At 44.3% G+C, this 13,067-nt stretch overlaps 2 protein-coding genes across 2 annotated transcripts; one reads left to right on the top strand and one right to left on the bottom strand.

Annotated features, from left to right (window-relative positions):
• The first annotated feature begins 10 nt into the window (after nt 1-10).
• On the top strand, nt 11-5,076 carry dbr1 (debranching RNA lariats 1). The gene is made up of 9 exons (XM_030342650.1): nt 11-333; nt 667-877; nt 968-1,092; nt 1,184-1,264; nt 1,354-1,439; nt 1,552-1,776; nt 1,892-1,969; nt 2,058-2,203; nt 2,340-5,076. The coding sequence occupies exons 2-9, from the start codon at nt 681-683 to the stop codon at nt 3,130-3,132; spliced, it is 1,731 nt and encodes a 576-aa protein (XP_030198510.1). The 5' UTR covers nt 11-333; nt 667-680; the 3' UTR covers nt 3,133-5,076.
• rab5b (RAB5B, member RAS oncogene family) lies at nt 3,668-8,555 on the bottom strand. Its single transcript, XM_030342651.1, has 6 exons — nt 8,434-8,555; nt 7,143-7,464; nt 6,636-6,787; nt 6,387-6,509; nt 5,870-5,963; nt 3,668-5,785 (listed from the first exon to the last, which is right to left on the bottom strand). Exons 2-6 carry the CDS (start codon nt 7,306-7,308, stop codon nt 5,670-5,672), a joined length of 651 nt encoding a protein of 216 aa, XP_030198511.1. The 5' UTR covers nt 7,309-7,464; nt 8,434-8,555; the 3' UTR covers nt 3,668-5,669.
• Between the last annotated feature and the right edge of the window lie 4,512 nt (nt 8,556-13,067).

Consider the following 13,067-nt stretch of genomic DNA (forward strand, 5'->3'; position numbering starts at 1 on the left):
CCAAATTTAATAACGTGTAAAATTACATGCAACCAATAATATGGTAGTTTTTTAGTAATTGAAGTAATCGTTTTTCAAACCAATAGGGTGCAAAAAGTTATATGGGCTACCATTGTACATTTGTTGTGCAATGGAAAATGCTGCCATGGTTCTAAAATACATTTACCTAAAAGTGTGAACTACTGCGCATGTGCAAGAACAAGTCCTGCAAGGGGGGAAAATTCATTCTGTTTGGGATTAGCCTACTTCAAACTAGCATGTTGTCAAAGGATAGTTTCTAATTTTATATCCAGACACACTGAGACAAACCTATTTCTCAATTGAGTCTGCACCGTGAGTACTAAATTGGTTAGCTGTTTTTGTTTTGTGCTATTGTTTTATTTTATTATTGCCAAATGTGGTTAGGAAAGCGTGTGTCGTGTGGTCCCCAGGATTCAATCAACCATAGCTATTGTATCTTGATATAATATAAAATGTTATACTTATGTTTTGGTAATACACATGCACATATACATACCGTCTTATCATCCACAGATATTGCGAAATACTCTAAGCGTATATCAGTTAACCAAAGTCTGCACCAGGAAACCACATATAAGCCATAATTACTTATCGGTTGTTGGTGGCTTTTTGCGAATGACTGTTCTTTCCTCTGATGACAAAAAGGTCGAGTGTCAATAATGAGGATCGCAGTAGAAGGCTGTTGCCATGGTGAACTGGACAAGATCTACGAGACAATTGGCTATCTGGAAAAAAAGGAAGGGGTGAAAGTGGACCTGCTGCTGTGTTGCGGGGACTTTCAGGCAGTGCGAAATGAGGGGGACATGAAGTGCATGGCAGTGCCTGCCAAGTACAGGACGATGCAGACATTCTACAAGTTAGTACTACAACAGTTTTGCAATTTCATCAGATTAATAGTCACTACACGATTATCGTCTCTTGATCTTCTAATCGTTGTCACTTGCAGATATTATTCTGGAGAGAAAAAGGCTCCAGTCCTCACCATCTTTATTGGGGGAAACCACGAAGCATCGAATCATCTGCAGGAACTGCCTTATGGAGGCTGGGTGGCCCCCAACATTTACTATCTAGGTGGGTGGGAAATCACAGTGAATGTAATGAATGTTCCCTTGTCAAAAGTACTGCCTTCGTTGACTCGCTAGATTTCATGTTTTGTTCTTAGGATATGCTGGCATAATCCGTTACAAAGGAATAAGAATCGGTGGCGCCTCCGGAATCTTCAAATCACATGACTACAGAAAGGGTGTGTTTTATATGTTGCTTAGTCTAAGTATTGTGTGCTCCTAGTTGCTGGTCATTCTAGCAACAATGTTTTGTTGTGTATTCTCGCAGGACACCATGAATTCCCTCCTTACGGCCCTGATACTCTAAGAAGTGTTTACCACATACGAAACATTGATGTCTACAAACTCAAACAGGTGGCGTTCACAGCTGCACCTCATAAGACCATTTGTCCATGAAGATGTTTCATCGATTTAAAATAATAATTTAGTACAAAAAGTAATTTTGTCCTAATCTCTTCCCGTACAGATCCAAATGCCCATTGATATTTTCATGAGCCACGACTGGCCTCGTGGAATCTATAACTACGGCTGCACACAGGAGCTGCTGCGTAAGAAGAAGTTTCTCCGTCAAGAGGTGGAGACCAACACACTGGGAAGTCCTGCAGCCGCGGAGCTCCTTGAACACCTCCAGCCCAGCTACTGGTTCTCGGCACATCTTCACGTCAAATTTGCTGCCATGATGCAGCATGCAGTAAGAACAGGCTGCCTCTCAACCTTTTTTTTTTTTAATGCATGTGGGATATGTCCATTTAGGAAAGTGATATATTGTCTTTTTAATCTTCAAAAAATGTACCATCCATCTGCAGCCCAAGGCCAGTGGTTCTTCACGAACAACAAAATTCCTGTCTTTGGATAAATGCCTGCCACACAGAGAGTTCTTACAGGTGAGTTTTGAATTGGGATACACAGAGGCGTGTTATTCCCGACATGACAAGTGCAGCACTAAAAGGTGAGCATGTGCTCTTCTATCAGGTTGTGGAGTTTCCTGACAGAACCGATTCCGCTGAAGGGTTGGAGTATGACCCAGAGTGGCTTGCTATCCTAAAGTCCACCAACGGTCTGCAGAAGACCACTCCTCAGCCCTGGAACCCCCCGATGAATAACGGCCTCCACCAAAGGTAACCATTAGTAAAGTAACCAAAGTCACCAATGTAACATGATCTACAGGTCAATAATGAGTCAAACAAAATATCATCTGTACGCCACATCATTCTCATACCAACACTCATGTCGGACGGTCTGTCTTCGCATTAGGTGGAACTTTTCACCCTCTGAGGCGGAAATGATGCAGGTGTTGGATGACATGAACGGCGAGCTGGCCATCCCGGATAACTTCAGCCGGACAGTTCCGGCCTACGACCCTGCTAACCCCCAGCCCCGGGCCGTCCCCAGCTGCAGCACCAACCCCCAGACCACAGAGTTATGCGCCACCCTGGGTCTCACAGACCTCTACGCCCAGAAGGCCCAGCTCCTTTTAGACCCCGGAGGAGCTGACGGGGCCATGGCCGGCGAAAACGACGACGGCGACGATGCCCACAGCAACGGCAGCGCGGACGAACCCAGCGAGTATCCAACAGACACGTCGGGGCTGTCCAACTCCTGTAATCCAGACGAGATCACGATAGAAGACGAGTGGGAAGAAGAAGAAAAAGTTAAAGAAGATGTGGGTGGAGAGGGGAAGCAGGTGGCCGCAGGCGCTGGCGATTCAACGAAACGTGAAGCTGGCGAGGAAGGTTTGCTTTCTCCGTCAGGCACAGTCCACGTCTCGGGCCGCATGGTCCTGCCAGAGCCCAAGTCAGGCGACTCTGCCGGTCGCGTCGCCCTGAGCCCCATGAGCCTGCCCCCTCCCACCCAGTCAGCCCCGGCAGGAGGTGAAGAAGGGGCCAGTGATGATGCGGAAGAGGAGACGCCGGTGGTGCGCATTCCCAAGCGGACCAGCGATGAGAGCGAGGCGACAGCAGGCGGTACGGGTGTGACCCCCAGGATCAAACGGAGGAACCAGGTGATCTACGCAGCAGTGGATGATGATGACGAGAATGAGAGCTAAAGTAACGGATCATTGTCAGACAAGTGGTGTTGATAATTAATTGTAAATTTGTCCCTTCACGTTGTACAATTATGTCTTACTTTTTTATACAGGTTTTTAAAAGCATAGATCTAGTTTATATATGTGCTGGCTTTTGTACCATGATGCAAGGAAATATTTAGTAGTCAAAGAAAGCTGTTCTATAAGTCATCCGTGCAGAGGTTCAGGGCTTTATTCCAATTAGTTAACAAGGTTAAAGGGCATGTTTTATTTGGAGGTTTTATTTTGGCAGAACATGCCACTTTTTAGACTTGTACAATTTTTACTCCATCTAAAGACTTTCAGAGAATAGATTTTCTTAAACCTAAGTTTAAGAATTTCTGCACAACCTTTTTGTGGGTTACACAAAACAATTTAAAGTGAAAATTGTTTCTGAATAAAATGTTATTTCAACTAATGTGACACACATTCAACATTCAGCATGGCTGATCAATTAAAGAATCTTATCCGAGGCTAAGTGAAGGAGTTCTTTTGTGAGCCAAATGAGAGAAGCATGCAGCATTCTGTGCTCATGGCACCATAAACTGCTTTATTGAACAACACTTAACATTGGTTGCTGATGTTGAAATGGTTAGGAAAACCATTTTGACTTATGTCACCTTCCTTACACATGACTTATTCATTACTGAACTTGCTTGCAATCATGATTATGAAATACTCAGTCCTATATCTTTTCCCTAAACATTTTTACATGATGAAGCTATTTTTCAAGTGTCCTGGGAAAGAAATGCAAACCAAACCTTTAAATATTAGTCAGGGACACTGCTGTCTTTTGAACAAAACTAACGCATCTTAATTTCTAATATGCATGACAGCAGAACTAAATGCTTTCGCCAAATAATCTTTTCCAAGAATTTTACATTTGTGGAAATAAATGTTATACCTTATTTAAATCCATAAAAGATATATTTCTGGTTTACCTGTGCTCTGGTAAAATCAAAAAACACCTTCATTTAAAGTAGACGGTAACAGAACAGTGTATTTGACAAACCTTTTTACAACCATACAAAGAGCCATTAGCCTAATGAAAATGTGCCAAAGTATTGGTTAATAATACAAGCCATTGTCAGAGAGATGGTGTCCTTACACTGAGCCCTACATACACATGCCTCAGAGAGAAGCCCCAAAAATGTTTCACAATTAGGAAAACTTGGGACGAGGCACTTCTGTTTTCATTTCATAACTTTCTTCCCAGAAGCCTTGGGAGGCAAACCAAGCACAAAAAAGTAAATATATAAAAAACAATGATCTCTAGTTCAATTATTTACCAAGAACGATCCTTATGACGCTGGTTAAGATGAGGAACACAAAAATCCTCTTATAAGCAGGATAATAGGAGGCATGTTTAAATTTCCCTTTATGGTTAGACAGTGGGATATATATGATTAATGAGCGTCGTCATCCTACAAGACTGGTTTTGTGATCATGTATAGCCCATTCTGTAATCAAAAACCTACTGAAGGTATTTTAGCCAGGTAAATGTGTTGGCCAATGAGCTTTAGTTTTACATGGGTATCAGTTTCAGGCTAGTGTATCGTTATACAAACCCAATTGAATGTGTGTATCCAGTAATATTAATGCTATTTTGAGTTTTGATTTATGGTGTCTGTTGCAGATGAGGCTGAGAGACCAGTGCTAACCAGTCTCTCAGCCTCAACCCCCCCCAACACTAAGAACATTCGGTAAATAAATTAAATAAATATTTGACTTATTGGGAGTGTATGCTTGGATATGGGACTGCACATGTACACGACTTAATAGAGATCCACACAGGATTGTTTGGAGTAGGATTTGGGGATTATTCACAGTATGAAGTGCTACACAGTGAGGAGGGAAGAGAGCATGGTGCAGGATAACAGGGCCAAGCGTTGCTAAATTAGAGGAAAATGAGCAGCGGAAAAAAAAGAATCAAACAATCACTCAACCAAAACCGGCTGGAAATTCATCTCCCAATCAGCCGGTTGGGTTTCATTTCATCTTTCGAGGATGTAGGCCCTTTAAAAACACATGGGACAGTGACTGCAGACAAGGGCAGAGAACATAAAACATTCAAGATTAGTGCCAAGTACTACACTAAGCTTGCACCACCGTCTTTCAACACCAACATCTCCTGCTCCTTTTTAGGATAGTCTTCCATCAAGACTTCTCATCGTCTCTTTTTAATTTATTCTTTTTCATCTCTTCTATCTCTGCATGCAGTAAGGAGTTGCCCCCTGCCTCCAAGTCTCCAAACTCTCTTCTTCCATTCTGCAGACCATCGGCAAGAGTGGCCCGGAGAACGAGGGTGCAGGGTGGAGGGCGGGGCAGGGACAGGGGCGTGGCAAGGCAGGGCCTTGAGTGGAGGCTGGGACTTCACCCCGGCCTCGCCGGTTTTGCAGGCTGGTTGAAGGTGAGCTGGGTTTCAGGGGATTGAGAGGGACAGGTATTGTGGGAGGTGCGGCTAGGTGTGAGTGTGTTTGTTTGGGGTTGGATGGATGGTTGGGTTGTCAGAGCTAAAGCTAGTTTCCACCACAGCAGGCCCGGTTCGAGTGAGCATCTGGGTCCTGGAGGTTGACTCCACGGTGCCGTGCTGCATGCGTTGGGTTCTGGGTGTCTGTTTTTGGCATCTTTTTAGCTGAGAAGACAATGGTTATAGATCAATGATAATGCCATATTTTATCTTGCGTGTTAAATCAGTCAGAAAAAGTAAGGAAATTACCAATGGCCAGGAAGAGTTCATTAACGTTCATGGCCGTCTTAGCAGAAGTCTCCATAAAGAGTAAGCCAGTGTCTTCAGCATAGGTCTGGGCTTCCTATTTCACATACAAATCACAGAAAAATCACGTAACAAAAAACATTAGAAGGGATTTCAAAACATCACAAACATAAAAACATGTATGATATCCAAGTAGTCAACAGAGATAAAGATTGGTTGTGTAATAATTGCCCTCTAATTACCCATCTGAATTGCTGAAATGTTTTCAATAAGATTGTAATTTAGTGTTGATTATATCAACAATACATACATTAGACTACTGATTCAATGTATACAAATTTATGCATTGAATCAGTTGCCTTGACAAGCAGGACCATAATAACAGGATCATATAGACTGTATAATTGTAGTTCAAAACATATGCACTTGGGTTTATGCGTATCGTCAACAAAAGGGAAAGTAGTGACTTTATTGCACACGGCCAAGTCAAAGCACATTACAGGAAGATAAGGAACACTACCTCATACTCCACTAGTCTTTTCTCAGCTAGGTCAGCCTTGTTCCCTGCCAGGGCAATAACGATATTCGGGCTAGCTTGTCTCTGCAGCTCCTTCACCCAGGCCTTGGCTCGGTCAAACGTCTCCTGCACCAAAGCAGAATATTCCAGAGTGAGATTGAAATGGTTGGATGGAGAATATGTCAATATTCCCTTGGTTCTTCAGTCGGCGGACGTTAACCATTATTTGAATAAGTGCGAGTAAACGCCTACCGGCTTGGTGATGTCAAAGACAACAATGGCCGCCTGAGCTCCCCGGTAGTACATGGGAGCCAGGCTGTGGTATCGCTCCTGCCCGGCCGTGTCCCAGATCTCAAACTTCACCGTGGTGTCATCCAGACACACGGACTGGGCCAGGAATGCAGCTGTGACCAATGAGAAATATGGTTACTGAGTAGTTATCATCCATTATGGAACAACCCCAAAAGCCACTACAACTACTCGCAACTACTTAGCTATTTAGCAGACACAGACACTTGTATAGCTACTTTCAGTTAATACAAATACAGGTCATTAAGCAACACCCAAGGGCCCAACATCCTTCTTAAGTATGCCTAAAGGTAAGCTGCAGACATTGGGGTTACAACCCAAAGCCTTTCGGCTTGAAGACATATCCTCATCACTAGAAAACACAACACTTTCTTGTCTTCTCCTACAAACAGATACACAAATATGCAGAATATATATACATGTGCAAGTTAGGCTGTTTATTTCACTAACCTCCTATAGTGGTCTCCTGGAACTCGTCAAACTGTCCCTTGACGAAGCGCAACACCAGACTGGACTTGCCCACCGCCATGTCTCCCAGCAGAACCAGTTTGAACTGGCAGATCTTGGTCTGCGGTAGCGTGCCATTGGTGCGTCCTCCACTGCCTCTGGAGCTCATAGTGATGGAGAAGGGAGACGGCACGGTGCTTGGGCCTTCTCCCTGCTGGTTGGGGCGGGCGAGGGGACGGTAGCTTCTGGAATGGGTCTCGGAAGTGTTTTTTTGTTTCAAGGTTTGTTAACGTCCTCAATGGGTCTTCAACTTGTACTTCTTTAACTGAAGTTAAAAAAGCATAATATAGTAAGATGCAGTTAATTTACAAAAATATTATTCACAATGAACATTAACAGAGTAATTCCTTTTGCTATATCACCAATTTAATAAGTCTGCAGCCCTGTTCTAAAATCATGTTTGTTGAAGAGATTGTGTTAGGGCATTAAGTTACAGTGAGTCAAAGCAAGTCAACAATTACCCTCAAGGCCAGTGCGTTCCTTACACTTCTTCTACACCAACTTAATTTAGAATACATTTAAATAACTCTGTAAAGGTAAATGAAAAAACATCAGGGATTGGTTTGCTTGACAGTGGATACAGACCCAACAGAGACGCGTGATGTTATCGTTGAAGTAGGGATACAGTGTTGACATGCAACACACGCACAGCCTTTGAAAGAAAGGGGTAGGCCTACAAGCTCACTGTTCGGGAAAAACCTTACTGATGTTTCTCACTTTCTGTGCTGTATTTCCTCAACGTAACTTTATCAAAGTAAGTAGGGAGTAATGTTAATCACAGTGCGTTTTTTGCAATGAGCAGGGGCACCATTTTTGTTTAGATACAATCATTGAGCTACATTCTGATTTAAAACACGATTGTACAGCTGAGCATCCAATCCTAGGTAAAGATGCTGCTGCATTTGATACTGGTCTCCAGATGATGGATGGCTATTTGAAAATGGCATGACTGCGGATACATTTGGATATCGTGGATTATTTGATTTGTTATTGCTATTGTAACGTTATGAGTTCAGAATACATTCTGGATCCGGTTGTTATTCCATCCATTAGTTCCATCATCAAGCCCCTAATGTAACTGAGGTGTCAAATGGACTCCGTTATGGTCGATTAGGTTGAGAAATCCGAAACAGGTCAGAGCCTTTCGGTTTCTTCTGCTATTTGTTTTCATGATTTTATTTTATAAAACATTCAACCGATTTACATGATTTAATTAAAGTACAGTATCACTTACCTTTGTCAATGGTTTCGTTTCGGCAACCGAGAGCCAGCAGTCTTCAATGTTGACAATCTAGCTATCAGCTGGTGAAAGCTGTTATCACTTCCTGAAAGACGCGCATGCGCACTGACGATCGCATTGTCATTGTTAAATATAAAAGACAATCACCTCTCCATAAACCTCCACGATCAACTCTTAATAAATATCCATTGCATTAGTCCCACAGTAAACATATAAATGTAAATGCAAAATATATATAAATACAAATCACATTATTCTATCATCTGAAACGCTTCGTTTTTCCTGTGTTTTTTTCAATTCCGGACTGAAAAGGATGGCTTAAGACTAGTTTTAGCAGAACAGTTTTTAAACATGTATCAAATAAATATAAAAATTAAATATCTATTCTCAATTATTACAGAAAAGTTGAGTTAGTTGATTTAATAGTTGATGTATTTGTTTCTTGTCCGTTATATTGTTGTATGGACGTCCCACTCTTGTGGTCTATTTGGCATCACTATGAAGTATAAATCAATGCAAATTTAGTGAAGTGACGCATGTTTATTGATTAATAATGTTACTTTGGCATCCGAGCCGACGTGAGGCGCAATTTTTACGGCTTGAGGACCAGGATTAATATATACTTACGAAATGCGAAAACTATTTTTTTATTATTTTGTAGAGAGTAGCCTAGTAGAAGTATGAAGATATAATCAACCTAAACCTAAACGGTAATCATGCCAGCCACAAACAGAACGAAAAATAAGTACACTGGTTTCGCCCATGACTGTGTCTCAGTATGTTTTTGTTTTAAAGATCCCATGGCATGAAAATTTCACTTTCTGAGGTTTTCTAACATTATGAGTCCCCCTAGCCTACCTATGTTCCCCCAGTAGCTAGAAAACGAAGCTCTGACGCCTCGCTTTGGAATTTCCCCGTATGTCGTCATAGGGGAGATGCCACCTCCCCTTTCTCTGCCTTGCCCGCCCAGAGAATTTGGCCCGCCAATGTGGTACGACCGTGCGAGCGCCACGTGTGTGTGTGTGTGTGTGTGTGTGTGTGTGTGTGTGTGTGTGTGTGTGTGTGTGTGTGTGTGTGTGTGTGTGTGTGTGTGTGTGTGTGTGTGTGAGTGTGTGATTGCACACACTGTAACGCAAGTGTTGTACACTTCTTTGTTATTTGGATAACCGTTCTGCTGTTGGTGTTATGGCGCATAACTCGGACTCTCGTCTCTGGTATTACCACGTCGAGACCCGTAGTGGGGGTTTTCTCAGCCATGGTTGAGAAGGAATTGGGGGAAAGGAACTTTGGCTTTGACTCCCTGAAGTACATGAACCACGACATGGAGGAGAAAGGGATCTCTTTCTCCTCCATGTCGTGGTTCAGTCTACTTCAGATTGATGTGGAAGTGGAGAACCCGAGAACCCGACGCAGTCGTTTGAGATTCATAATATCGTTTGGAGGCTCACACAGCTTTTGGCCTTTTATATCTATGTATAATATGATGAATATGATCTAGAATATTTACAGAACACGGCCAAAGGCTGTGTGCGCCTCACCACTGCGATCCATCCACTGTAAACAGAGCGCATGGTACCGTGGCCGCAAGCTGCTCAGGGCCACACCCCCACCCTCCTCCTTGACCCACCTCTCTCCTCCTCATTTGCATTAAAGCTTCAGACATCGAAACGGTGCGTTTGGGGAAAGCTCAATGTGCGATTGGCTCGTGGTGGCTGTAATTCTGCACCACGGCTGAATTTCGGGCACGTCTTCAAATGCTGTGTTTGGGGCCCACTTATATCTATATTAAAGCATCCATAAAGTAGCATGCCATGGGACCTTTAATGTGTTTATTCTAAGAATGAAAAAAAAAATGAGTGAGTGAGTTAAGTGTAAAAAGGGATTTTCTAACCATTCTCTGCTTCACTGCGAAGAAGTCTTAAAGGGACTCATACCTTTGTTGCATTTGAGAATTACAGCACATTCAAATCATCCCGCCTTCCTCCAATGCTCCACCCCCTAAGCGTTATTTTTTAGAGTACTGTAACGACCTCGCCGGTGACATAATGATGTCGAGTCATTAGTAGTTGAAGGTAGTTTTAATGAACCAAAACCAGGTCACTGAAACCCGTAACATTGTAACCAACGGCAGAAAACCGACACAAAACAAACCCCGGTTACCCCGGCAACCCCCAACACGGTCTCACTCGCGTGCAGGCCCCCACCCTCCTGTTCTTCCAAGGCCCTCCCCCAGCTGACCTAATGATTCGCCCCCACGCTGATTGACAAGAAGAACATTACAATACATGCACATAGAACAACTGGCATAGCGGACAACGAAATATAATGTAACACATAACACACAAACTATTTAACTGTCCCAGGGTCGCTACAGTACAAAAGTTCTAGACTCCAATGGGTTATGTTTAGACTCCCATCGGTTATGTTTAGACTCCCAGGGGTCATAATATCTACCAGGGGTCTAGTAAACAAGAAATTTAGCAGGTGGCTCACTGTAATTTTATGGGCTTCGTGTGATACCGTTTTGAGGCCCCATGTTGAAGGACAGTGGTCCCACTGAGTATAAGAAAGGTGTATGAGCATTACAAACAGAGTAGCGGGACAACGTAGCGTCTGAGGCCGAAATGGGTCCCCTAATCGGACTGAATGGTGCGGTTGGGTGCCAACGGTCTGGAGGTCTTCCTGTAGCTCCAGAGTAGCGGGACAACGTCGCGTCTGAGTCCGAAATGGGTCCCGTAATCGGACTGAGTGGTGCGGTTGGGTGCCAACGGTCTGGAGGTCTTCCTGTAGCTCCAGAGTAGCGGGACAACGTCGCGTCTGAGTCCGAAATGGGTCCCGTAATCGGGCTGAGTGGTGCGGTTGGGTGCCAACGGTCTGGAGGTCTTCCTGTAGCTCCAGAGTAGCGGGACAACGTCGCGTCTGAGTCCGAAATGGGTCACGTAATCGGACTGAGTGGTGCGGTTGGGTGCCAACGGTCTGGAGGTCTTCCCGGAGCTCCAGAGTAGCGGGACAACTTCGCGTCTGAGTCCGAAACGGGTCCCCTAATCGGACTAAGTGGTGCGGTTGGTTGCCAACGGTCTGGAGGTCCTGAGAATCATCCAGGGGAGCGGGACCACTTGGCTTCTGAGGCCGAATCGGGTCCCCTTGTCGGACTGAATGGTGCAGTTGGTGGCCAACAGTCTGGAGGTCTTCCTGAGGCTCCAGAGGAGGGTAACTCTGTGAGTCTGAGTCCGAGATGAGTCCCCTAATCGGACTGAATGGTGCAGTTTCAGTACGCCGTGGACCACTTTGGTCTGCCATCGTCAGTCGCTACTCGCTACTGTCTGCCGTGGAATCAAAACAAACCCTCTAGTTGAGGACGCGCCTTGATGACGCGGGCCCGAATGCGCCACAAGAAGCAGACGGAAAACGTTATATATCCATGCAGCAAACAGACAGGTCTGTCGGCCAATAAGGTCATTCGGTCCGAAGAATTTTATTGGTTGAAGTTTTAACTAAATATTATGAGAGTAAAATAATTGTTTGTTTTTACTCCTGGTGGGTCTGTCTTGCATATTAGAGTGTTATTACCTTATTAATACCAATTTAACCTTATCCAAAAAAAGTGTAAAAATGCAACAAAGGTAAGAGTCCCTTTAACAGACAGGTATGCCGGTTGTTCCCCCGTAGTATACCGGTATAATATAAATGAAGTTGAACTGTGTTGATATTATGTTATGAGATTATCATAATAAACCTTTGTTTGTGTTTTGGTTGGTTAGGATGATTAATAAATAACTTGTTATAGCTCAGAGGTGGAGCTAACCGAATGGGTTTGTCTATTTAAGCCTGGGTGGCTTCAATGGAGATGGTTAGGTGATGGTTGAGTCACAATTGACTCAGGTCAAGAGTCAGTCTATTTGTTTTATGTTTTTTTCTATGGTCATTCTGTTTTTTCAGCGCTGCAGTTTTTGTAAATGAAATCTCAATGCAACTTCAACGGCATTGGCTTAGGGTTAGGTCCAATTCAGGTTCAGTGGCCTGAACCTGAATTGGATCTAAGACACATCTACCCACCGACATGCACCCATGAAAGAGAAGGGGTTGTTGTCCATCTGCTTTGGGGAAAGACTGTCCCCCCAGTGTGGAGAGTGGCTATGCAGGACCCCTGTATCCTGGGGCTGGATGTCCTGCAATGCACAGGCTGCCAGCTAGACCTGGCTAGGGGAGTTATTGGCTTTATAGGAACCATAGTCTATATGGCTCCAGCGAACGTCCCCTACACCCGGCCCCCACAGCTTGTATGGAGCAGTCAAATGTCCCCGCCCCCCTTAACCCTCTTGCAAAGACCTGCCGACCACCCTGTCCTCCTGGTCCCCCTCCATCGACCCAGTTGTCCTTCCGCAACCCTTCCACCTCCCTCCCGTCCCCTCATGTCAATGCTGAGGCCCCTGCAGACTACTCTCTTTTCATCCCAGCACCCCCCTCCACGAGCTTGGGCCCTCCTCAATCGACCTCTGCTCAGGCTACTTCCAGTTCCCTCTCACCCCTGAGGCCAGACCCAAGACTGCATTCTGCACTAGCAGAGAGATTAGGGTCCTCCCTTTTGGCCTCTGCAATGCACCTGCAACCTTTGAGAGGCTGATGGA

This window comes from Gadus morhua, chromosome 20, assembly GCF_902167405.1.
Source record: "Gadus morhua chromosome 20, gadMor3.0, whole genome shotgun sequence".
NCBI lineage: Eukaryota > Metazoa > Chordata > Actinopteri > Gadiformes > Gadidae > Gadus > Gadus morhua.

Coding starts and splice junctions, on each gene's coding strand:
- dbr1 (XM_030342650.1), top strand. CDS start 681: ATGAGGATCGCAGTAGAAGGCTGTTGCCATGGTGAACTGGACAAGATC. Junction 1,093..1,183: donor CCCCAACATTTACTATCTAG/GTGGGTGGGAAA, acceptor TTTTGTTCTTAG/GATATGCTGGCATAATCCGT. Junction 1,265..1,353: donor ATCACATGACTACAGAAAGG/GTGTGTTTTATA, acceptor GTATTCTCGCAG/GACACCATGAATTCCCTCCT.
- rab5b (XM_030342651.1), bottom strand. CDS start 7,308: ATGAGCTCCAGAGGCAGTGGAGGACGCACCAATGGCACGCTACCGCAG. Junction 6,510..6,635: donor TCTTTGACATCACCAAGCCG/GTAGGCGTTTAC, acceptor GCTTTGGTGCAG/GAGACGTTTGACCGAGCCAA. Junction 5,964..6,386: donor AAAGACTAGTGGAGTATGAG/GTAGTGTTCCTT, acceptor TATGTGAAATAG/GAAGCCCAGACCTATGCTGA.